At 46.2% G+C, this 25164-nt stretch overlaps 1 protein-coding gene across 3 annotated transcripts in view; it reads left to right on the top strand.

Moving 5' to 3' along the window:
* The window catches only part of LOC135031779 (uncharacterized), a 935328-nt gene that overhangs the window by 589360 nt on the left and 320804 nt on the right, over positions 1–25164 (top strand). For all 3 annotated transcript variants that reach the window (XM_063954034.1, XM_063954035.1, XM_063954033.1), the window contains exon 23: positions 10402–10567. In XM_063954034.1, coding sequence (XP_063810104.1) covers positions 10402–10567 — 166 coding nt within the window. The remainder of the gene's footprint in view (positions 1–10401; positions 10568–25164) is intronic.

The raw sequence follows: 25164 nt of genomic DNA, 5'->3' as shown, positions 1-25164 counted from the left end.
GGAGTTCCCCTGATAAGAAACTAGTGATTTCTAAGAGGTTACTGATGGCGTACCCTTTCCCGCCAACGGATAGGTTACGTTGGGAAACATCCCCTAGGGTGGACAAGGCGCTAAGACGCTTATCTAAAAGGGTGGCACTGCCGTCTCAGGATACGGCCGCCCTAAAGGAGCCTGCGGATAGAAAGCAGTAGTGCTGCAGCAGCATGGACTGATTCCCTGTCAGACAACATTGATTCCCTCGACAGGGATACTGTTTTGCTAACCCTCGAACATATAAAAGACGTCATCTTATATATGCGGGATGCCCAGAGGGACATTTGCCTGCTGGCATCTAGAATTAATGCAATGTCCATTTCTGCCAGGAGAGTATTATGGACTCGGCAGTGGACAGCTGATGCTGATTCTAAAAAACACATGGAGGTTTTGCCTTATAAGGGTGAGGAATTGTTTGGGGACGGTCTCTCGGACCTCGTATCCACAGCAACTGCTGGGAAGTCGACTTTTTTACCTCAGGTTCCCTCACAGCCTAAGAAAGCACCGTATTATCAAGTGCAGTCCTTTCGGCCTCAGAAAGGCAAGCGGGTCAGAGGAGCATCCTTTCTGGCCAGAGGCAAGGGTAGAGGAAAGAAGCTGCACCAGGCAGCCAGTTCCCAGGAACAAAAATCCTCCCCTGCTTCCACTAAGTCCACCGCATGACGTTGGGGCTCCACAGGCGGAGCCAGGTGCGGTGGGGGCGCGTCTCCGAAACTTCAGCAACCAGTGGGTTCGCTCACAGGTGGGTCTTTGGGCTGTACAAATTGTATCTCAGGGATACAAACTGGAGTTCGAGGCGACTCCCCCTCGCCGTTACCTCAAATCAGCCTTGCCAGCTGCTCCCAGGGAAAGGGAGGTAGTACTAGCGGCAATTCACAAGCTGTACCTCCAGCAGGTGATAATCAAGGTCCCCCTCCTTCAACAGGGAAGGGGTTACTATTCCACAATGTTTGTGGTACCGAAACCGGACGGTTCGGTGAGACCCATTCTGAATTTAAAATCCTTGAACACTTATATAAAGAAGTTCAAGTTCAAAATGGAATCGCTCAGGGCGGTTATTGCAAGCCTGGAAGAGGGGGATTTTATGGTGTCGCTGGACATCAAGGATGCTTACTTGCATGTCCCCATTTACCCACCTCACCAGGAATACCTCAGGTTTGTGGTACAGGACTGTCATTACCAATTCCAGACGTTACCGTTTGGTCTCTCCACGGCACCGAGAATATTTACCAAGGTAATGGCCGAAATGATGATACTCCTTCGGAAGAAGGGAGTTATAATTATCCCGTACTTGGACGATCTCCTCATAAAGGCGAGGTCCACAGAGCAGTTGTTGGTCAGCGTAGCACTCTCTCAGGAAGTGTTGCAACAGCACGGCTGGATTCTGAATATCCCAAAGTCGCAGCTGATTCCTGCGACGCGTCTGCTTTTCCTGGGCATGATTCTGGACACAGAACAGAAGAAGTTGTTTCTCCCGGTGGAGAAGGCCCAGGAATTGTCATCTCTGGTCAGGGACCTCCTGAAACCAAAACAGGTGTTGTTGCATCACTGCACGCGTGTCCTAGGAAAGATGGTGGCTTCTTACGAAGCAATTCCCTTCGGCAGGTTCCATGCAAGGATCTTTCAGTGGGATCTGTTGGACAAATGGTCCGGATCGCATCTTCAGATGCATCGGTTGATCACCCTGTCCCCAAGGGCCAGGGTGTCTCTGCTGTGGTGGCTGCAGAGTGCTCATCTTCTCGAGGGCCGCAGGTTCGGCATACAGGACTGGGTCCTGGTGACCACGGATGCAAGCCTCCGAGGATGGGGGGCAGTCACTCGGGAAGAAACTTCCAAGGACAATGGTCAAGTCTGGAGACTTCACTACACATAAATATACTGGAACTAAGGGCCATATACAACGCCCTGAGTCAAGCAGAGCCCCTGCTTCAAAACCACCCAGTACTGATTCAGTCAGACAACATCACGGCGGTCGCCCATGTAAACCGCCAGGGCGGCACGAGAAGCAGGATGGCAATGGCAGAAGCCACAAGGATTCTTCGATGGGCGGAGAATCACGTGCTAGCACTGTCAGCAGTGTTCATTCCGGGAGTGGACAACTGGGAAACAGACTTCCTCAGCAGGCACGACCTCCACCCGGGAGAGTGGGGACTTCATCAAGAAGTCTTCACACAGATTGTAAATCGCTGGGAACTGCCACGGGTGGACATGATGGCGTCCCGCCTCAACAAAAAGCTAAAAAAATATTGCGCCAGGTCAAGGGACCCTCAGGCGATAGCTGTGGACGCTCTAGTGACACCGTGGGTGTACCAGTCGGTTTATGTGTTCCCTCCTCTTCCTCTCATACCCAAGGTACTGAGGATAGTAAGAAAGAGAGGAGTAAGAACTATACTCATCGTTCTGGATTGGCCAAGAAGAACTTCGTACCCAGAACTACAAGAAATGATCTCAGAGGACCCATGGCCTCTGCCTCTCAGACAGGACCTGTTACAGCAGGGGCCCTGTCTGTTCCAAGACTTACCGCGGCTGCGTTTGACAGCATGGCGGTTGAACGCCGGATCCTAACGGAAAAGGGCATTCCAGATGAAGTGATTCCTACGCTGATAAAAGCTTGGAAGGATGTGACAGCAAAGCATTATCACCGCATATGGCGGAAATATGTCGCTTGGTGTGAGGCCAGGAAGGCCCCAACAGAGGAATTCCAGCTGGGTCGATTTCTGCACTTCCTACAGTCAGGGGTGACTATGGGCCTAAAATTGGGGTCCATAAAGGTCCAGATTTCGGCCCTATCTATTTTCTTTCAAAAAGAACTGGCTTCACTGCCTGAAGTTCAGACGTTTGTAAAGGGAGTGCTGCATATTCAGCGCCCCTTTTGTGCCTCCAGTGGCACCTTGGGATCTTAACGTTGCGTTGGATTTCCTGAAATCACACTGGTTTGAGCCACTTAGGACCGTGGAGCTAAAGTATCTCACGTGGAAGGTGGTCATGCTGTTGGCCTTAGCTTCAGCTAGGCGTGTGTCAGAATTGGCGGCTTTGTCGTGTAAAAGCCCGTATCTGATCTTCCATATGGACAGGGCAGAATTGAGGACTCGTCCCCAATTTCTCCCAAAGGTGGTTTCAGTGTTTCATTTGAACCAACCTATTGTGGTGCCTGCGGCTACTCGGGACTTGGAGGATTCCAAGTTGCTGGACGTAGTCCGGGCTTTGAAAATTTATGTTTCCAGGACGGCTGGAGTCAGGAAAACTGACTTGCTATTTATCCTGCATGCACCCAACAAGCTGGGTGCTCCTGCTTCAAAGCAAACTATTGCTCGCTGGATCTGTTGCACGATTCAGCTGGCACATTCTGCGGCTGGACTGCCGCATCCTAAATCAGTAAAAGCCCATTCCACAAGGAAGGTGGGCTCTTCTTGGGCGGCTGCCCGAGAGGTCTCGGCTTTACAGCTTTGCCGAGCTGCTACTTGGTCGGGTTCAAACACATTTGCTAAATTCTACAAGTTTGATACCCTGGCTGAGGAGGACCTTGAGTTTGCTCATTCGGTGCTGCAGAGTCATCCGCACTCTCCCGCCCGTTTGGGAGCTTTGGTATAATCCCCATGGTCCTTACGGAGTTCCCAGCATCCACTAGGACGTCAGAGAAAATAAGAATTTACTCACCGGTAATTCTATTTCTCGTAGTCCGTAGTGGATGCTGGGCGCCCGTCCCAAGTGCGGACTCTCTGCAATACATGTATATAGTTATTGCTTCACTAAAGGGTTATTGTTATGAGCCATCCGTAAAAGGAGGCTCAGTTGTTGTTCATACTGTTAACTGGGTATGGTTATCACAAGTTGTACAGTGTGATTGGTGTGGCTGGTATGAGTCTTACCCTGGATTCCAAATCCTTTCCTTGTTGTGTCAGCTCTTCCGGGCACAGTTTCCCTAACTGAGGTCTGGAGGAGGGGCGTAGAGGGAGGAGCCAGTGCACACCAGATAGTACCTAATCTTTCTTTTAGAGTGCCCAGTCTCCTGCGGAGCCCGTCTATTCCCAATGGTCCTTACGGAGTTCCCAGCATCCACTACGGACTACGAGAAATAGAATTACCGGTGAGTAAATTCTTATTTTTTTTTTACAGGTGACCAAATTGGATAGCTTGTAAATAAATACGCGTGTAACATCATGAAAAATAACCCGATGTATCTTCACCTGTAGTTGGATACCACCCTTAGACCGCCCTTTTCCCTAAGTGTAAAATACACATAAAGCTCTCTGCTCTGAAGCATATGCTCAACAAAATGTTGCCTAGAAAGGCTGCCCGAACATTACATGAAGCGATCTTTGCACATGTGCGCATGTTCGTACGCTGATACACGCATGTGCAAGGTCCTAAACTGCGTCCTATTTAGAACGCAGTTTAAACCTGGAGGGATGCTCTATTTAAGGGGTGCAGTCCGGACAACGCAGGCATATCCTGACAGTTGCTGGGGCGGGTCGCTGCGGCTGTGTGACGTCACACACAGCCACTGCGACCCAAAACATGTCAGGTAGCCATCTGCATAGGCAGAGTGTTACTGGAACCATGCAAAAGCATGTCTGCGTGGTGGGAGGGGGGACAGGACCCAGCATGCGGGGCAGACTTGCCCTGTGATGGGCGTCCCCGCGCATGTCAGAAAAAATTATCTAAGATGTACGTTTTGCACATCTATGATCAGGTCTGAAATACCCCCCTTAGGTGGACAGTTATCATGTTGACATGCTTAGCATGCTGATACTCATCATGTATACGTGTCGTATCAACATAATAGACTGTCAACCTACCATCCATGTTGACCCAGCGATGACTTCCCTGGTCCCAATGGCTGCAGCAGCACCAGTGCGGCTTTCGAGTCCCAGCTGTCATGTGGCTGTCATTTCTGTAGCAGACCTCGGAATGAGTGGTGGTTTCAGTAAGTTTTCTCTTCCCCCTTCTCCACAGCCTAATCCTAACTCTCTTGGCGGTGCCTATACCTACCCATCGGAATTCTGACAGTGACAACATTTCACATGAAAACATTTCAGGTCAACATTCTAAAGATGTCAACATTCTGAGGATGTTGACATTCTAGTATCAACATTGTGTCATTATGAATGTTGACATGGTAATTGATCTAATGTATTGTGACTGGATCCCGTTACATTAGATCCTAAAAAGATAGATGTTTTCAAGACTATTATGCCTCTCTTTACAATATGATTCTGCAAATAGCTCATAATCAAAGTCCGATTTAAGCTGGGTACACATTGGAGTGATGTGTACCCAGTCGATGTGTCTGCAGATGCTCAGTGCGGCTCCTGATCATCCACACAATGTTAATTATGTCAATGAAAATTTGGACTAAAACTATTTGTTGACGAAGGCTTTTTTTTTACTAAATTGTAATGATAACGAAAACAGGAAATTCTTAATAACGGAAATTATGCCGAAATATTAGTCCGTGATGTACTGACAAATATTGACGAGACAAAAAAGCTGTATCAGTTTCGTTTGGATGCCGCTCGCCTGCAGGTCTCGCAATAGTTGGGAACGTACCCAGGAAGCACTGTATGATGCCGACGGACGTGTCATACGGGAGTTGTGGCGTATGTGACTGGACTCGGAGTGGGGCCTGTGAGAGTGACAGGGCACTGGGCAGGGAGGGACCCGAGTGATCTGGGTTTGTCGCAACAGGGGGGGCAAGGCTGAGACATTTTTAATTAAAGAACAATTGTATTCTTGAATTGATATTTGCAGAAAATAAATGACCTCCTGTGACGGAAATATCATTGTGTTGCTCTTACCTAGATTATAAAGAATAAGAACCCCTTCTTTGCGCAATAAACCTTTTACTGCAACCCGGGAAGACTGTCAAGGTTCACCAAGCCTGAAACATGCACAATAAGAAAGAGGGAATAACCCGTGGCACTGTAAAAGGTGATATGTACATATATGGCATGAAATTTAACAACCTTATAATAATTCAGATAGTGGCACGATTCCAAACTTCTGATGTGTCCCCACTCCTGGTTGTTTGCAGATCCTTTTCTTAGTGCATATGTTTCATATGTTTTTCACTCAAGCACAAGCGACTCAAAGGAAAAGGACTTAGGGGCTAATTGAGACCTGATTGCTGCTGCGCGGTCCGGGCAATGCAGGTGTGCCCGGAGCGTGCTGGGGGCAGGGGACGGTGGCTGCGTGACGTCACACGCACCCGCTGCGACCTGGAGAGTGACGAGTAGCTCCCTGCCAGCGTGCAGGAGCTGCGTGGTAGGGAGCTACTCCTCAAGTACAAAAGCATCGCCACCATGCAATGTTTTTGTATCTGTGCGGCGGGGGAAGGGCTAGACATGCGGGGCGGACTAGCCCTGTACTGGGCATTCCCCAGCATGTTAGGGTTGCTGATCGTAGCCGCTACGATCAGGTCTGAATTAGGCCCTTAGTGCAACACCATCAGACAATTAAAACACACTTTAATAACTCATTACACTCCCACTTGAGCAGTGTAAAAAGTGCATGTCATACAGTGAATCTCCACAATAATGGGATCAGGACTCTCACTAGACAAGGAAAGGTACCACCAGGTCCATAGAACATGCGTCTTAGGGCCTAATTCAGACCTGATCGCTCGCTAGGGGTTTTTTGCACTGCTGCGAGCAGATAGTCCCCGTCCATAGGGGAGTGTATGTTTGCTTTGCGATCGCATATGCAGCCGAGCGGTACAAAAAAGTTTTGTGCAGTTTCTGAGTTGCCCAGGACTTACTCAGCTGCTGCGATCACTTCAGCCTGTTCGGGGCCGGAATTGACGTCAGACACCCGCCCTGCAAACGCTTGGACACGCCTGCATTTTTTCAAACAAACACTCCCAGAAAACAGTCAGTTGACACCCATAAACGCCTTCTTCCTGTCAATCTCCTTGCGATCCGCTGTGCGAATGTATACTTCGTAAACCCATCACACAGCTTTGTACTTCTGACCTGATTCCAGTGCTGCAAAAAACGCTAGCGAGCGAACAAGTCTGAATAAGGCCCTTAGTCCAAGTCATCAGATGTTTGCCTAAGATTACCAGCAGTCCCTTTTGGAGTCACCAACAAATCCACCTGCTTAACTCGTTTCGGACCATCAATGTAAGGGTCCTTCTTCTCAGTGCCGTTTCTTGCGGCGGGCGAGCCATGCAACCGCACGGGGCGCCCGTCGCGCCCGTCGCGGCACTTCTAGAACACTTTAAAATCCATTCCCACCTCCTCCGTCCTCCCGAGTACCCAGCTCGGGGGGCGGAGTTTCGTGGAATGACGCGGTGCGTCGTGACATCACGACGCACTCGCGTCATCCCCTGAAACTCCGCCCCCCGAGCTGGGTACTCGGGGTGACGGAGAAGGGGGAGCCAAGCCGGCGGCGCCGCGAAGAGGAGGGAGAGGCGGCGAAGAGCGGGAAGAACCGCTTCAACTGTAAGTCAGCCTCTCCCTCTCTCTCTCTCTACCCCCCCTCTGCCACCTGCCATCATGTATACAAAGGGGACACTTGCCTGCCATAATATGTTACATGGGGACACTTGCCTGCCATAATGTGTTAAATGGGGACACCTGCCTGCGTACTGTGTAAAATGGGGACACCTGCCTGCGTACTGTGTAAAATGGGGACACCTGTCTGCGTACTGTGTAAAATGGGGACACCTGCCTGCGTACTGTGTAAAATGGGGACACCTGTCTGCGTACTGTGTAAAATGGGGACACCTGTCTGCGTACTGTGTAAAATGGGGACACCTGTCTGCATACTGTGTAAAATGGGGACACCTGCCTGCGTACTGTGTAAAATGGGGACGCGTGCCTGCCATACTGTGTAAAATGGGGACTCTTGCCTGCCGTACTGTGTAAAATCGGGGCACGTGCCTGCCACAATGTGTAAAATGGGGACACTTACCTGCCGTACTGTGTAAAATGGAGGCACGTGCCTGCCGCAATGTGTAAAATGGGGACACTTTCCTGCCGCAATGTGTAAAATGGGGACACTTGCCTACCGTGCTGTGTAAAATGGGGACACTTGCCTGCCGTGCTGTGTAAAATGGGGTCGCGTGCCTGCTGTAATGTGTAAAATGAGGACTTTTTTTTTTTTAATCCTGTGGTGGCCGTGATGATGAGATCAGATGAGGCCACGCCCATCTTAACAAACCCACGCCCATTTTAACGATGCCACACACCCTTGCCGGGAGCGCGCGCGCATGCTTTTACTCTTTATATCTATGGGGGGGCGCATTTTTTTTATGTGAATGGGGGGGGGGCATTTTTAAATCTCGCACTGGGAGCCAAATTGGCTAGAAACGGCCCTGCATCTTCTGAAGTAGTATATATACTACTACAAATATTAGGGAAAATGTATTTATTATTATAATAATGCATTACAGGTTGAGTCTCCCTTATCCAAAATGCTTGGGACCAGAGGTATTTTGGATATGGGATTTTTCCGTATTTTGGAATAATTGCATACCATAATGAGATATCATGGTGATGGGACCTAAATCTAAGCACAGAATGCATTTATGTTACATATACACCTTATACACACAGCCTGAAGGTATTTTTAGCCAATATTTTGTATAACTTTGTGCATTAAACAAAGTGTGTCTACATTTACACAATTCATTTATGTTTCATATACACCTTATACACACAGCCTGAAGGTCATTTAATACAATATTTTTAATAACTTTGTGTATTAAACAAAGTTTGTGTACATTGAGCCATCAAAAAACAAAGGTTTCACTATCTCACTCTCTCTCAAAAAAGTCCGTATTTCGGAATATTCCGTATTTCGGAATATTTGGATATGGGATACTCAACCTGTACTAAATGGGATATCATTATTTATTATTGTCCTGAAGGGGACAAAGATAATATTTAAAACCCCTACATGTAAAAACAGGTTGGGGCTGTAATGCCGGCGGGCGGTATGCCGGCGTTCAGAATATCAACTTCCTCATCCTGCTGTCTGGGATCAGGAAGCATGCTACCCCTCATCCCCTAACCTTTTTACTGCAGCCTAAACCTAACACTCCCCCCCCCCCCCCTTCAGCCTAACTCTAACACTCCTTCTCCGCAGCCTGACCCTATTCCTATCCCTCCCTGGGGGTGCTTAAACCTAACTCCCCCCTTCCCACAGCCTAACCCCAACCCTCCCCCCGCAGCCTAAACCTAGCCACCCCCCTTTGCGTCGTACCTTTCTGGCAGCCGTCAGTCACTCACCTAACCGGATCCCATAAAAATTATAGGGGTCACAGATAATATTTATCAAACTGTGGCAGATGTATTAAGCCTGGAGAAGTGATAAAGCAGTGATTAGTGGAAGGTGATAATGCACCAGCCAATCAGCTCCTAACTGTCATTTTTCAACCTGTAATGATTGGCTGGTGCATTTTCACCTTCCACTTATCACTTCTCCAGGCTTAATACATCTGCCCCTATACTATGTACAGGTTATGTGTATTTATTAAATTATAGTTGGCTTAAATCATAGGTTCTCAAACTCGGTCCACACACAGTTCATGTTTTCCAGGTCTCCTCATAGAATAACAAGTAAAATAATTAAACTGAACTGTTTGGGGTCCTGAGGACCGAGTTTGAGAACCTCTGGATTATATTTATTACACTAATTTATACACATTTACATTCCCCCCCCCCCTTCCCCCAGTACCCGCTGACGAGGGGTACCAAGAGATGGCCAGCGCTACATAGGGATTAGCCTAGGCATTCCGCTGTGCAGGGGCCCAAACTAAGATCTGGAGAACCTAGTACACTGTAGTTGTTTTCCAAAGATCGCATGTGGTTTGTCTTAAATCGCACGCAATTTTGGGGGTTTTAAACCACTGAGCATCTTTAGAAATTATGGTTTTATCCCTCCGAACTGCTGGATAAGAAATCCGGCTGTTTGAAGGGCAGGTGTGCAGTGATTTCAGATTTGCATAATAAAAAAACAAAAACAATAGTTTGTCTCTATTGTGATCCCTCTCTGGCAATACAGATATCTGTTGTAATGTGAGTACTCATGAAGAAGATGCAGTTATATATGAGATGACAGAGACGGCATGAGACGATAGCAAGCAGCAAATCATCTTATAGTGCAACGTAATTGTTTTCTTATTACTGTTCTTTTGTGCTGCTCTCATAGCATTTTACTGAAAACTGCTGCAGCTGAAATACTTACAATAATAATTTCAAGATCAGTGTACACAGTCCTAGCATAAATGCAAACCATTACAGGCATCATTATGTTGATTTAGTGGTGCTGAACCAGCATAACATATGTCAGTGTGCAGATTGCCAAATACTCAATATCTGCCAATCTCTTCTCATTCTCCCTGTATGCTCTCTCCTCATACAGCTCTCACAGCCAGTGCCCAGCTACTCTTCGGGCTACTACTTCACAGATGAAGCTAAGCCCACAAGGTCAGAATTTGAGATTATGTCCACATTTCAACAGGATGTCTTGTTTCCCAAGAGTGTGAAAGACATGGCAGAACAATTAATGGAAAAAGATCAGAACCAAGGTATATATTCTATATAACCATTTTTTGTTCTTATCATTATGGAGCCATGTTATCTCCTTTAACATTTAAACAAATAACATAAGGAGGAACATTAGGACTTCTAATTGGGAAAAACCCCAACTATCTTCAACGGTCTTCTTAGAACAATACAAATCAACTTTAAACCTTGCACATAAGTTTATGATATAATCGTAGGCTTCAGTGAGAAATATTAATCTTTTATTCAGCAGGATACATACAATTTTAATAGAATTACTGTTGTAACATACTGCAGAACATTAACCAAGCATAATTTCAAAAGAGCTCTAATGGGCTTTTGATGTTAAAATAACAAAAAGAAAAGAAAAAAAGGAAAATACAATCACTGAATTTTCCATGTTCGTTAGACGGGATATGGTATCCAACCCGTTAAGAGGGCTGTGTTACTATAAGACTGTTAAAAGATCTGTGTTACTATAAGACCATAAATATTCAATTAGCTGTTAATTATATATTAATTTTCAGAATAATAAATATGAGACACGTGAAATTATTGTTTGAAGTAGATAAGTAGCTGATATATATGAAATCTTAAGTACATTGTTTTTGATTTCACAATTTTAAGCAATCAAGCATATTTGTATTTTATCACTTTGTCATAAATATGACCTACTGCTACTGTACATTATAAAAGAGGATTATTACAATGAAAGTTATACTGTGTGTGTACTGTCTAAGTGACTAAAAATATAACAGTGCACATTAAATATGTTACTAATTTATGTACACATGATGTCAGTATATTATTACCAAATAATCCTAAACTATTCCTAAATAATACCTCACACTTTTTACATCTTTCCTCAGTAGCTGTGTCGGCCTCAGTCCTGCACCACTTTAGGTACCATAAAGACCTCATAGAATAAGTTATGCAACAGACACCGTATAGCAGCAGCATTTCACAGTATATATATATGCTTGATGCCCCTTTGATCGAAAAAGAAATTGAAAAATAAAAAGTAGAATAGAGGAGGGGGTGCATTGGGCTATTGGTTTGGGAGGAGTGTTGTGGAAGGGGTGAGACAAAGATCTATTGAGTAGATTCTCATGGCTGAAATGAACCTAGAACTCCAAGATGGGGAGAGCTGTTTTAGTCTAAATTTTCAGTCCATGCACTCCTGAAGCAGTAGAATAGATTGGGACAGTCATGAATTGTCTTGTAATATGTTAAAAGTTTTATATTTGCCAAACGTTCTTGTTAAGGGATGAGTTTGGGAGGGGGGTGGGGGTGAGTCTTTTTCAGTTAGATGCTATTTTTCTATTTTTTTAAATACATAATCTAAGAATGGTGTTACTCAGCACTGGGATTACCACCTTGATGCTTGATAAATAGTTGTCCCCAGTGAGGATATTGTAACGTTATCGCCATTAATATGTAGGGCAAAGAGGAAACTAGGGAAGAGCTGTTGAAAGATGCTCTCCAAGTATTTTGAGAGTGTGTCACAATCCACAGACTCCAAAATGGACATTATAGGTCTGATTCCGATTTGTACGCAGTAGCGATGTTCATGATTGCACAGAACACGACCAGGGTACTATTTTAATGTTACTAGCATTGAGGATTTGATTGTAAAGTGATTGACAGGAAGGGACAATTTGGGGGAGGTAACGGCGAGTGGCATCAAAAACGCAGGCGTGTCACTACCGTTTTTGGGATGTGTTTCTGCCTTCAGCTACAGTTGTGCTTGCAGAAAACATGGCGCCAGCATAGCTGATCCCATTGCCAGTCAATGTTCTTCATATATGCATTGATGCTGTACACAGTTGCTGTGGACTTTGCAATGGCTCTGGTTAATGTCTCTATTGCTTCGTAAGTCCGTAGCCTGAAAAATCACATCTGCGTAGGTATCTGCATCATCTACAGCTTCTGGACTTCAGCGCCGACCATACAGTGCAGGGGAGAACTGCTTAGCACATATAAATATACATGTTCTGATGTATGTAATATATGTGCTGGCTGGTTCTCCCGGGGATCGGCAGTGTTGTGTGCTTCAGGCACCGTATGGCACCCAGGACTCCGCATAAGGCATCACACTTCTTGTAAGCCCGCTCCAGACTCCTGTGAAACTAGTCAATGGGAGTCCAGGGGTGGGCTTAGAAGAAGTGTGAGGCCTTATGCTGAGTTCCAGGTGCCACATGGAGCCTGGAGCACACAGCACTCCCGGGGAAACCAGCCAACACATGTATTCCATACATAAGAACATGTATGGTTATATGTGCTAAGCTGTTCCCCCCACCCCCACCCCTACACTATATGGTCAGTGCCACTGGTAGGCATGTGCGTACAAATCAGCATATGCGATATTTAAAATTTCCCATATGCCAGTCAGCTCTTGTTCCACTGTTTCTTGGTAATACAGGTTGAGTATCCCTTATCCAAAATGCTTGGGACCAGAAGTATTTTGGATATCGGATTATTCCGTATTTTGGTATAATTGCATACCATAATGAGATATAATGGCGATGGGACCCAAGTCTATGCACAGAATGCATTTATGTTCCATATACACCTTATACACACAGCCTGAAGGTCATTTTAACCAATATTTTTTATAACTTTGTGCATTAAACAAAGTGTGTACATTCACACAATTCATTTATGTTTCATATACACCTTATATACACAGCCTGAAGGTCATTTAATACAATATTTTTAATAACTTTGTGTATTGAACAAAGTTTGTGTACATTGAGCTGTCAGAAAACAAAGGTTTCACTATCTCACTCTCACTCAAAAAATTCCGTATTTCGGAATATTCCGTATTTCGGAATATTTGGATATGGGATACTCAACCTGTATTAGAATGCTGCAATGAGACGCTGTTAAGAAATATTGAGTCCAGGACATACAGACATACTCTGATGCTCAATTTGAAAAACTCCTACGTTATTAGTCTCTCATTGGGTCATACAGGGCTAAAAAGGCAGCGAGCACTTGGCCTCATTGCTGATTATTGCTCCAGCCTCAACTGTGCTTCCTGGCTCCAGGATACAGTTGCATTATTCTCATTTTGTGTTCTGACCTCTGATAATTTTGACTTACCTCCCACTGGTAGCATACCTCCCAACTGTCCCGATTTTCGTGGGACAGTCACGTTTTTTTGGGACTGTCCCGCTGTCCCACCCACGGGTCGCAGTGTCCCGCTGTGGGGAGGGTGCAGTTGGGAGGCTCCTGTCAGTCACCACTGGTGCCTGCTCACAGGATACAGGGGGACTGGGGGCATGCTAGCAGCTCATTTATTTATTAACAGTTTCTTATATAGCGCAGCAAATTCCGCTGCGCTTTACAATTGGAAATCGCAGCACATAGACTGCAAACAGTGTCGGACTGGCTCACAGGGGCCCAGCGGAAACTCCCGGTGGGCCCCACTGCCCAGGGCCCCACCTCCTCCTCTAGGGATCAGGAACCAGACTGTGCACTTGAATTATACATATGTTACTTTATACTGCGCATGACTATGGTGTATTTTCTACAGGGCATTACCATTATTCATTTGGTACATTATCATGGATGCACTAGCAGTATTTACTGTATATATTTATCTAGAGGCCCAGACCATTCACTCTCTATTGGTTAGGCAATCCTCTGTGGAAACTGGCCACTCCCCTAAACAAGGGCCCCTATCACTGAGTTCCCCAGGTGGGACCTTCATGCCCCATTCTGACCCTGACTGTAAATGGGAGGCGTGGCAGGCGGTCGCAGCATACCCAAGAAGCCATGCCTCCTTTTAATGAAGCCACATCCTTTTTTCGCAGAGGAGTCTAGCTCCTCTTGAACTAAAAGTTGGGAGGTATGTGGTAGTTTTTGCACATATATGCTCTCTATTCTGATTATTAGATTGTATTCATTTCTGATTATTATAACTTGTATTATACTAACTGTTAGATTGGAAAGCACCTATTAGTTTTCCCAATATACCACCTGGTATATACAGTACATAGTGCTGAATAAATTATTACTATCCTTGTAGAAGTCCTAGTACCATCTAAGTCCCGGTTAATGTATAAAGCTTAATGGGAAAGGCAGCTGTAATAGGTGAAGTCAGAGGGCTAGTCCTAATGCCGTGAAGTGCCTGCCTCTCTCCTCCTCACTCCCACTCTTTCTTTCTCTCTCTCCCCCTCTCTTTCTCTCCTGCTCACTCCCCATACCTGTCTCCTCTCTCTACTGCTCACTCTCCCTCCCTCTCTCCCCCCTTTCTACTGCTCACTCCCCTCCCTCTTTCCCCCCTTGACACTCTCACTCTCTCCTTGACACTGTCTCTCTCTCCTTATCTGTCTCTGACACTGTCTCTCTCTGCCTGACGCTGTCCCTCTCTCTCTCTGACACTATGGGGGATATTCAATTTGGCCCGAAGAGACATTGGGAGTAAAAACCCCCGATGTTTCTTCGGGTGCTGCGGTCGGGCTATTTAATTCGCTCGGCCGGTAACGAGTCTTCTTACACCCGAAAACACACAGGTTCAGTGAAACCTGTGTGTTTTCGGGTGAAATAGCCCCGTTTTCGGTTGAAAACGGGGCTGTTATCGGGCATTTTGCTTCGCCTGCCGGAGGCAGGTGAAGCAAAACCCCCGATAAGCCGCAGCACGCGCCGGCTTATCGGGGGCCAATTAAATAGCCCCCGCCGGCCGATACTTATCACCCGGCACCCCGGGCCAAATTGAATATCCCTGTATATCTCCCTCCCTGACTCACACACTCTCTCTCTGCTTGACACCCCCCCTCTCCCTCTCTGTCTCTCCGACATACTTTCTCTCTCTTGTTTCCTTCTCTTTCTCTCCCTTCTTAACACTCTTCCTCTTGCTCCCCTTCCTCTATCTCTCTCTCTTGCTACCCTTCTCTCTCTCCGACACTCTCTCTCTCCCCCTGACACTGTCTCTCTATCTCTCTGTACCTGACACTGTCTCTCCCTCTCTCTCCTCTGGACACTGTATTTCTCTCTTGCGTGCACTATTTCTCTCTCTCTCTCTCTCTGACAAGGGGGGTCATTCCGAGTTGATTGGTCGCTAGCAGTTTTTAGCAGCCGTGCAAACGCTTTGTCGCTGCCCACCAGGGAGTTTATTTTCGCTTTGCAGAAGTGCGAACGCCTGTGCAGCAGAGCGCCTGCAAAAACATTTTGTGCAAAACAAGACCAGCCCTGGACATACTCTTCGTGTGCGTTGATTCTAACGTTGGTGGGAGGGCTTTTGATGTCACACACCCGCCCAGCGTTCGCCCAGCCACGCCTGCATTTTTCCTGGCACGCCTGCGTTTTTCCAAACACTCCCTGAAAACGGTCAGTTGCACCCAGAAACGCCCCCTTCCTGTCAATCTTCTTGCAGCCGCCAGTGCGATTGAAAACTTCACTAGATCCTGTGCAAAACCACAACGGACTTTGTACCCGTACGTTGCGCGTGCGCATTGCAGTGCATACGCATGCGCAGAAATGCCATTTTTTGCCTGATCGCTGCGCTGCGAACAACGGCAGCTAGCGATCAACTCGGAATGACCCCCACTGTCTCTCTCCCTGACACCCGTAATTTCATCTCTCTCTCTGACACTGTATCTCACTCTCTCCCTGACGCTTTCTTTCTCCCTTATACTCTCTCAGTCTGACACCTCTCTATCTCATTCTCTCTTTGACACCCTTTATCTCTCCATCTCTGTCTCTCAATGATGTTCTCACTTTCTCATTCCCCTCTCTTTCTCTTTTCCTCCCTGAAACACTCTCTCTCTCACTCCCACTCTGCGCCCAACCCTCTCTCTCTTACTCCTCACACCTCTCTCTCACACATACCTTCTCTCTCTCCCTGTGCCCTGTCTCTCCCCTCTCATCCCTTTCTTTCTCTTTCTCCCTGACTCTCTCTTTCATTCTCTTTTTCCATGAAATCCTCCTCTCTGTCTATTTCTCGCTCCTGTATCTCTTCCTCCCCCTGACACCCTTTTTGTCTCTCACTCCCCACGTACTCTTTCTCTTGCACCCCTAAGCGGCATTGTAGTGACAAGGGGAGGGGGGGTTGGGGGGGGGGGACTTTCAACATTTTGCTATGGGGCCCACACAGTTAACATTATGCCCCTGGCAGTGACCCCAGTTTATTATCCAAAAACCAGTGTCCCTAATCAAAATATGCTACTTCAGATCAGGCTGTTGCAGATGCAGAGTGCCTGCTGTGGATTTGTGCTAACTGCCAAGCTTAGATGCAATCTAAAATGACCACTGATGGCAGGAATTGGATTTCAGCGCTGAAGGATGTCAAAGCCAAAACCCCCTCCCCTTCCCCCAGTCTCCCCACATGGTATATGAGACTGTGCGACTCAAACAACCTCCGCGGCTCTCAATCAATGACTCCGCATGCAGCACAAGGTGCTTTCTGCTGTTTCACAACAAGAGATGTCCGACTAGTACCGGAGGACCACATTTTAGTAGGGTACGGGCCACGTTTGACCCACGGGCCGAAGTGTTGACGCCCCTTATATACAAGGAAGCACTTCTGAATGAGTGATGAAACACTGCATCAGATGTTACAGCACAAGAGGAAAGCCCAGTGATACATTGTAGAATATTTGGTATCAGACACTTGGACTGGAATACAGTCTATACAGTGAGAGCATAAAAATTCAAGTGACTAAAGCAGCACCACATACAATCAGTGTCGGACTGGGACATGAAGGGCCCACCAGGGAAATGCAATCACAGGGGCCCACCAAGGGGCGTTGCCATATGCTGGAGGGGGTGTGGTCATGTGACCAAAAAGGAGTGGCCAGAGATTATAGGTACCACCTAGCATAGTATATAAAGAAAAAGAGCTCTACCTCGCTGCCCACTTCAAACTGTTGTGTATGTGCCTGGGTTACACCAGGAGAGAACAATAGTATATGTGCCTGGGTTTCACCTGGAGGTAATTCTCTGGGGGTGGAGACTTTACAGAAGGAGCTGGGTGTGCTGTGAGCAGGTTGTTTGGTGGTGTGCTCCAGCTGCTGCAGGTGCAGTTTACAGGGGGTTTCATTGCTGGCTTTCCCAGGCGGGATGGATCCCCCCGAGGGAGAAAGCTCCATGTGTATGGACATTAATCAGAGCACTAAATTTGCTGCTATAGCTAACCCTGGAGCCACGGCAATATTGGCAAGTGACCAGCTAGAGGCAGTGGGGACCAGCTGTTCTAATGGTGCTCCAAGGCAATCGGAGCTGCAAGCAGACAGCCCCAAACTGAATGAGGGTGCTCCCTCGACTGATTCAAATCCAGGTAGAGCGGTGGCAGAAGCTGCGTGCCCGATAATCAGTGAAGCGTGGGTGTCCCGACCATTAGATGCTGGGGAAAATGATCCAGTATCCCCAGGAGGGACTGAGGATGATGAGGAGACAGAGGAGACATACCAGCATTACAGTATAAAAGAACTGCAATGTGAAGTCCAGTGACTTAAGCAAAGAATAGCCCAGAAAAAAAAGAAGCGAAACAAATGTTACAAATGGGAGAGGCCAGTTTTGAGAGAAGAGATCCTGTCACTGGCTTCCGCCCTGGAAAGGGTTAAAGCACGGCTAGTGGTACTGCGGCTGGAGGAGAGGAACAAAGTTAAAGCTGAAAGTGAAAGCACTGCATCTGCTATATCCAGTGATCAGCTGCCGGAGGGGGCTGCAGTGATGGAAGCCCAGGAGCCTGAGGTCTGTCAGTCGGTCAGAGGTGATTCTGTTGCAGAGTTTGGGGTTGGGGAGGCGTCTCCCCATTATCCAGCTGTGCTGCAGGCTGTGGAGGGTGTGCAGTGTGCTGCAGGGGCAATGGTGGCTGATACTGTACCTGCTGCACTGACAGCCAATCTGCATAAACCTGTCCCGCATATAGAAATAGCTGTGAGATGTGAAGAGGACAAATTGTCACATTTACAATTGGAGATGCAAATAATCAAAGCCGAACTCCTGCTGAAGGCCAAAGCAGAGAACAAAGATAAAGGTACTGTTGCTGGGCCTTCTGCCAGTGCTGCAGGGGTTAATACAAGTTCTGCAGCAGGTGGGGGGAGGGGAGGAGAAGTGTGTGTTCTCTCCTGTGCAGCAGGAACTGAGCAGAGGGTCTGCCCCAGCAACACACTGTGCAGGAAATATCGGCTTTGGACAAAAGTACATTATCAGTAGGTCAGCAAGAAGTGATTAATGTTGTATATGGTCAGATGGGTGCTCCTAGCAGAGCAAAGGTGGCTGCTGAACTGCTAAATAAGGAAAGAGAAAGAAGGGAAAATGTGACTGTTTCTGGTGAAAGAAGAAATGTGCAACAATGTACAGAAAATGCTGCATCTGATGTGAACAGACAGCCCGTCCCAGGGGTTATGTCTTATGCCACTATGGTACATAGACCCAGTACAAGTTACAGTATGCCCCAAATGAATGTAGGGTCAGGGCAAGTAGGGAAGAGAAGGAAATTGATTCAGTTTAAGTGGGTTGGTGTAGGCAAGACACCTACTAAAGAAAGTATTTTACAGATGATTTTTTCCATGCCTCAGATCTGTACGCCTGCATTCACCCAGTTAAAATGCCAGATTTTGATTTAAGCTTTATTTCTTATCAGGGACTTCAGGTTTTCTGGGTGAAGTGGCAGGCGTGCAGATCTTCTAAACCATATGATGCATTTAAAGCTGTCTTAGTAACCAAACAGGATAAAGTGAAGGTAACAATCCTTGTCAGAAATGAATCTATCCCACCACAAGATATTCTGTATTGGCTTTCTAGGTTTTGTGTTGTGCAGTCTGACTAGATTAAAGTTGGTTTTACCATGGGAGTATGGGGCGGTGCATGGGCTGCCATGGTGAAACTAAGAAACACTGATAGAGGTTTCCTCCACATTCCTTCCGCTGCATACATAGGAAGGGATCGTGTGCAGTGTTTTTACCAAGGACAGCCAAGAACTTGTTTCAGGTGCGGTGATTTTAGACACCTAAGTAGTGATTGCAGTGTGATCAAATGTACCCTATGTGGGAAGGTGGGTCATATCTCCAAAGATTGTAATAAAGTTACCTGCAATTTATGTGGGGAAGAAGGTCATCCTTATAGTCGATGTCCATGGGCCAACCACAATTTGGGAGAAGAACAAGATCAGAGAGATGAGCCATCCAAAGGGAGAAAGGAAGTGCAGAAGGAAGGTGGCCAGGAGAAAGATAACCAGATAAAGGTTCAGAGGGTGGAAAGTCAGAAGGAGGCCTGTGAGGTGATGGTAACAGAAGGTTCAGTGGGTAGAGAAGTTCCTTTTCAGGAGTTAAGAAGAGGCAATAAAAACAAAAGGAAAGGAGAAGAAATAAAAGTAGTACTTAGCAATCGGTTCGATGCTTTTACTACAGATGAGGAGGAGGTTGGTGAAGTTGTAAGAAATGGTGGTGACCTCTCTTTTGTGCCCAGGGTCAACAGAAGAAAAACAAGAAAAGTGACAAAAAGTTTAATTGAAGTTGGGGTCCCAGGGAAAAAGAGTAAAGAAAAGATTAAAAGAAAGTTGAGAGAAGAGGGTGATACAGGGGAGGGCAGACAGGAAAGCCTAGAATGGGACCCAATAGGGACAGATTTGGTAGAGGAGGAAGTAGAGGCCATAGTGGTGGAAGAAACCCAAAATTTGGAGGAGGGGGTTGTATTCTCAGGGTCTGTGGTTGGCCCAAGTAGTACATTAGAAATTGGTAAAGTGGGTGACCAATGCCAGGTAATTAGATTTGCCCGTAAGCCACCTGATCCGGAGCCTTCTCTAGAGGATGGTTCTAGACAGGATGGGGAGGACGGTGATGGAATGACTTCAGTCATTGAGGAGGGTGATAATATCTCTGTGGAGGTAGTATATCAAGAGTGTGGATCCTCTATGGAGGTTTCAAAGTGTGTTAAGTAAAAGTGAGCAAGGTCCTGCCTCTATAACCAAAGAAACATGGATCCCCAACCCATACAATGCACCACTATTAATGTGGCTTCCGTAGTTTCTGAACGAGCTCGTTTTATGGCCTTTGATTTTTTCAATACGATTGAGATTGATTTTTTGTTTTTGCAAGAGACCAGAATTAGTCAGTTGGACACCCTACACAAGGCGAAGCGAGAGTGGAGGCGTGGGCCTTCTTACTGGTCTCTTGCAGCCGAGCCGTACGGTGGGGTGGCAGTGCTTTTTACTGGTATGGTAACTGTGCACAAGGTTATAGAATTACAGGCAGGTAGGTGTATGATTTTAGATATCAACCTGAGGGGACATGACCTGAGACTCATTAACATCTATGGATCACAGTCATCATGGGACAGGAAATGTCTCTTCAGGGAGATAAAACCGTTCCTTTTTTCGGCCCAGCAGATTGTCTTTGGAGGTGACTTTAACACCGTCATTAGGCCAAAAGACAGGGGAGGTTCAAGGACAACCCTGGGTCCTGATTCCAATTTTTTAGTTAGCATGGTTAGACAGGCAGGTCTGGTGGATGTGCATGTTCGCCATTTCCCAGACCTCACAGGTTACACCTATTTTAGTGGTAGTCGCAGGTCTAGGATAGATAGGTTTTTTGTTAAGGGAACCTCAAAAACTTTGTCTCCAGAGGTAAAGCTAGTAGAGTTCTCTGATCACGCTTTTCTCTTTGTCACTTTAAATGCGTCAAAGACCACTCAGAAAGGACGGGGCCTATGGCGCTTGAACTCTGAGCTCCTAAAGGAACAAAGTGTTAGACAATCTTTTAGGGAATTCTTTCAATCCCAGGAAACACTTTTGGAGGCAGGTTGGAGTAGATCTGAGTGGTGGGAAGAGCTCAAAAAAAGAATTCGGAGGCTCTTCCGTAGGCTTGTAGCTAAAAAGAACTTGATAAGACAGAATATCTACCAGAGTCTGAGAAGGAAATTAGATTTCTTGATCTCTGAGCGTGGAGATAGTGGGGAAATCTCCCGAGTGAAGGCTCAGATGAGGGAATATCAGTATAACCGACTGGATTCTTTGGTTCTGGAGAGGGATTTTGGAAAATACCACTCGCCTGAACCCTACCAGAGCTGTGGAAAATCAGTAGAGGTGAAGGAGGTGAGTGGTCTTTATGATAGACAGGGTGTCCTTTGTGAGGATAAGGAAGGCATCTTGAATGTTATTAGATCCTATTACTCCGATCTTTTGTCTGAGCAGCCACTTATCAGTGAAAGGATGGAAACATTTCTAAGTGAGACACCTGGACTTTGCAATCCAGATGCCTCTGTTGAAACCTTGGGTAGTGATGTGACAGCAGAGGAAGTTAAGAAGGTGATTGGTCAGCTAAATTTAAAGAAATCTCCAAGCCCAGATGGCTTAACATCTGAGTTTTATATAGTTTTTGCAGATCTCTTGATTCCTCGCCTTGTAGAAGTTTTTAATGAGTGCCTGGGTGAGGGAACCCTCCCTCCTTCTATGAGGTTATCTGCTCTCATATTATTATCTAAGGGTAAGGATCCATCCCATATTGAGAACTGGCGCCCCATCACCCTTCTCAATACGGACAGGAAGATTTTGGCATCTCATATTATTATCTAAGGGTAAGGATCCATCCCATATTGAGAACTGGCGCCCCATCACCCTTCTCAATACGGACAGGAAGATTTTGGCAAAAATTATTTTTAATAGGTTGTCAGAGTTTTCTGAACAACTGCTTTCTCCGTCTCAGCACTGTACTGTGAAGGGCCGAAGCACCTTTAGTGCTGTCCTTGGCATCCGGGAGGCCATAGAGCGATGCCGTGCTGAGAAATGGGGAAAGTACTTGCTGGCATTGGATCAGTCTAAGGCTTTTGACCGAGTGAACCATAAGTACCTTTGGGCCTTGCTTGAAAGGTATGGATTTCCAGTTCGGGTGGTGAATTGGCTAAAAACAATGTACAGTCAGGCCGAAAGCTTCCCGCTTGTCAATGGTTGGGTGGGTCCTACTTTTGAAGTGGGCTCTGGGGTCCGTCAGGGTTGTCCCCTGAGCCCCCTCCTGTATGTATTCACGATTGATCCCTTCATCAGAAGGGTAGAGAATGGTGCAGTGGGAGGGGTTCAGCTGGGCTTGGAGCTGCCTTTGAAGGTAGTGGCCTACGCAGATGATGTCACAGTGGTTTTGTCATCAGTGGCAGAGGCACGTGATATGAAAGATCTCATCTGTGAGTATTCTGAGGCCTCGTGCTCTAGAATAAATTGGGAGAAGTGTGAAGCTTTCTGGATGGGGGAGGAAGGTGAGGAATTTTGCTTTCCGGATGGCCTCCCCCGGGCCAGTCCACAGATAAAGATTCTAGGCATTTGTTTTGATCATGATGATTATGCCACTCTAAATTGGGAGAATACTCTGGAAATTGCTGCCAAGAAAGTAGAGAGCTGGAAGAGATGGAAATTCTCTTTCAGGGAAAAGGTTGATTTGTGCAAAACCTACCTGATCCCAATTTTTTTATACGTCAGCTATGTGTGTTTTTTGCCTCAGTCGTTATGGACCAGACTGAATTCTCTGTTCTTCCTCTTATTTTGGGGAAACAGGATGAATTTAATCAAGAGAGGTATCACTTACAAATCGAGGAAAGATGGAGGGTTGGGTATGGTCAATCCTGTTGTCTTTTTTGTAACTATTTTTCTAAAATATAACCTTGGTAGTTTATTGTTAGAGACTCCCCCTCGATGGGTAAGTGGATTTAGTGTTTGGGTGTCTCCTTTCCTTAGACTTTGGTTAGAAGGAGGCCAAGTGAAGAGCCCTCAAATTCGGAGTGGGTATCTTCCGATCTACGTTATCCAGTGCTTGAAAGTGACAAAGCGTTGGGGACTGGAAGTGGGGGAAGTCAAAGACCTGTCCAGGAAGGAGTTGGGGGAGAGGATTTTGCGAACCCACTTTCACGTTCCGCTGTCACTAAGCGATTGCCCGAGCGATGTCGCTTCGGCAGGGTTGGCTCTGATTAATTCGGAGAGAATACCGCTGAAGTTCAGAGATATTGCTTGGCTTTCTTTCCATGGGAAGCTTTATGTAAAGGGGAACATGATGTGGAGAAATGCCAGTGATCGTGATTGTCCACGGGAGGAATGTCTAGGGGAGGTGGAGACAATGGACCATTTCATGATCAAAAGTTTATAAGAGGGTTTCAAGAGCTTTACGTATCCCGTGCCTTTCGGGGCTTAGTTACCCTGAGTGGGCTTATGGTGCATTTAAAGGATATGGTAGATTTAATTTGACCACCATTTTTTTAGTCAGTTTAGTAGTTAGATATCACACTTGGAGTGCACGGTGTCTAGTTTCCCTGAGAAAGAAAATCATGTCCTGTGAAGAGGTGGAGGAGTAAATTCTGAACGAGGTTGGTAAGATGATGGTTCTAGATAAGCAGAGGATGGATGTTGTCAGGTGGTCTCGCTGGTGGGGTCACCTGAAACCCCCTTGAGTGGGTGGCAGAAATCCTTTTCAAGTCTAGCTGGAAACCTTTCTTTTCTTTTCACACCCTGTAGATTTTTGGTTAAAAATTTTTTTGTGGAATAGGTTTTGCATAGATCTAAAAAGCTTTGCTCAGTTTTACTTTACACATTATGTAAATATTGGGAAGATCGATAAGGGTGATAGCTGTGTGTATTTCTTTTCTGCTTGAGCTACAATATAGATTTAATTTCTTGTATGTTGCGTATCATGCATAATTTATGTTTCGTATTATCATGAAGATATTTATTTATTTATTTATTTATGTATTATATTGTATATAATGTATATATCTGTTGCAAGTTTTAATAAACAAAACATTGCCTGGGTTACTCCAGGAGAGACCAGTAGTATATGCACTTCGATTACACCAGGATGGAGCAGTAGTATATGTGCCTTGCTTACACCGGGAGAGAACAGTAGATACCCCAGTATAGTGCCAGATTCAAATAATGACCACAGCAGTGCCAGATACACATACACCCCCAGTAGTGCCAGATACATATACGCCCCCAGTAGTGCCAGATGCATATACGACCCAGCAGTGGCAGATACACATATGCCCCCCTTGTGCCAGTTACATATACTGCCCCTAGTAGTGTGACAGATACACATATGCCCCCAGCAGTGCAGTGCCAGATACACATATGCCCCCAGCAGTGACAGATACACATATGCCCCCACAGTGCTGCTCACCGTCGCCACCCAGGCTCTGCTGCTGCTCCCGCTGCCTGCTGCGCCTGTGTCTGAGGGCCGGGGAGTGCCCTTCAGTCCGACTCTGCTGCTGGAATATGGTGGTGCTCTGACCTACCGGGCGGCACCTAATTTTTGGGGTAAACGAATATAGATTTTGGCGCCCCTCACTATGGATATTGTGGGAGGAGCTACAACGTGGGTGGGGCACAAACTGGTCCCCCACCCACATAAAGCCAGATCCACATAAACACTGAAAAAGCCAGATCCACGTAAAAAAAAAAAAAACCCAAAACATTGTCTGTCTCCATGGCTGGGGTCAAGTGGACTTTGGGCACAACAAAATATTTCCAAATGTGAGTTGTTTAAATAAAAACTAATTTAATAAGATTATAAAATGTGTACTGTATACACTCTTAATACCATTATTTCAAAGCATCATATGTTGGTTCTAGAAAGTAAAATGGTCACAGTTAAGCACAATCCTTAATAAATCACATACAGTAAATAAACCACATATA

This window comes from Pseudophryne corroboree, chromosome 2 (assembly GCF_028390025.1).
Source record: "Pseudophryne corroboree isolate aPseCor3 chromosome 2, aPseCor3.hap2, whole genome shotgun sequence".
NCBI classification, from domain to species: domain Eukaryota; kingdom Metazoa; phylum Chordata; class Amphibia; order Anura; family Myobatrachidae; genus Pseudophryne; species Pseudophryne corroboree.
The sequence above is the reverse complement of the archived record's forward strand: the minus strand, read 5'-3'. Positions and strand labels throughout refer to the sequence as shown.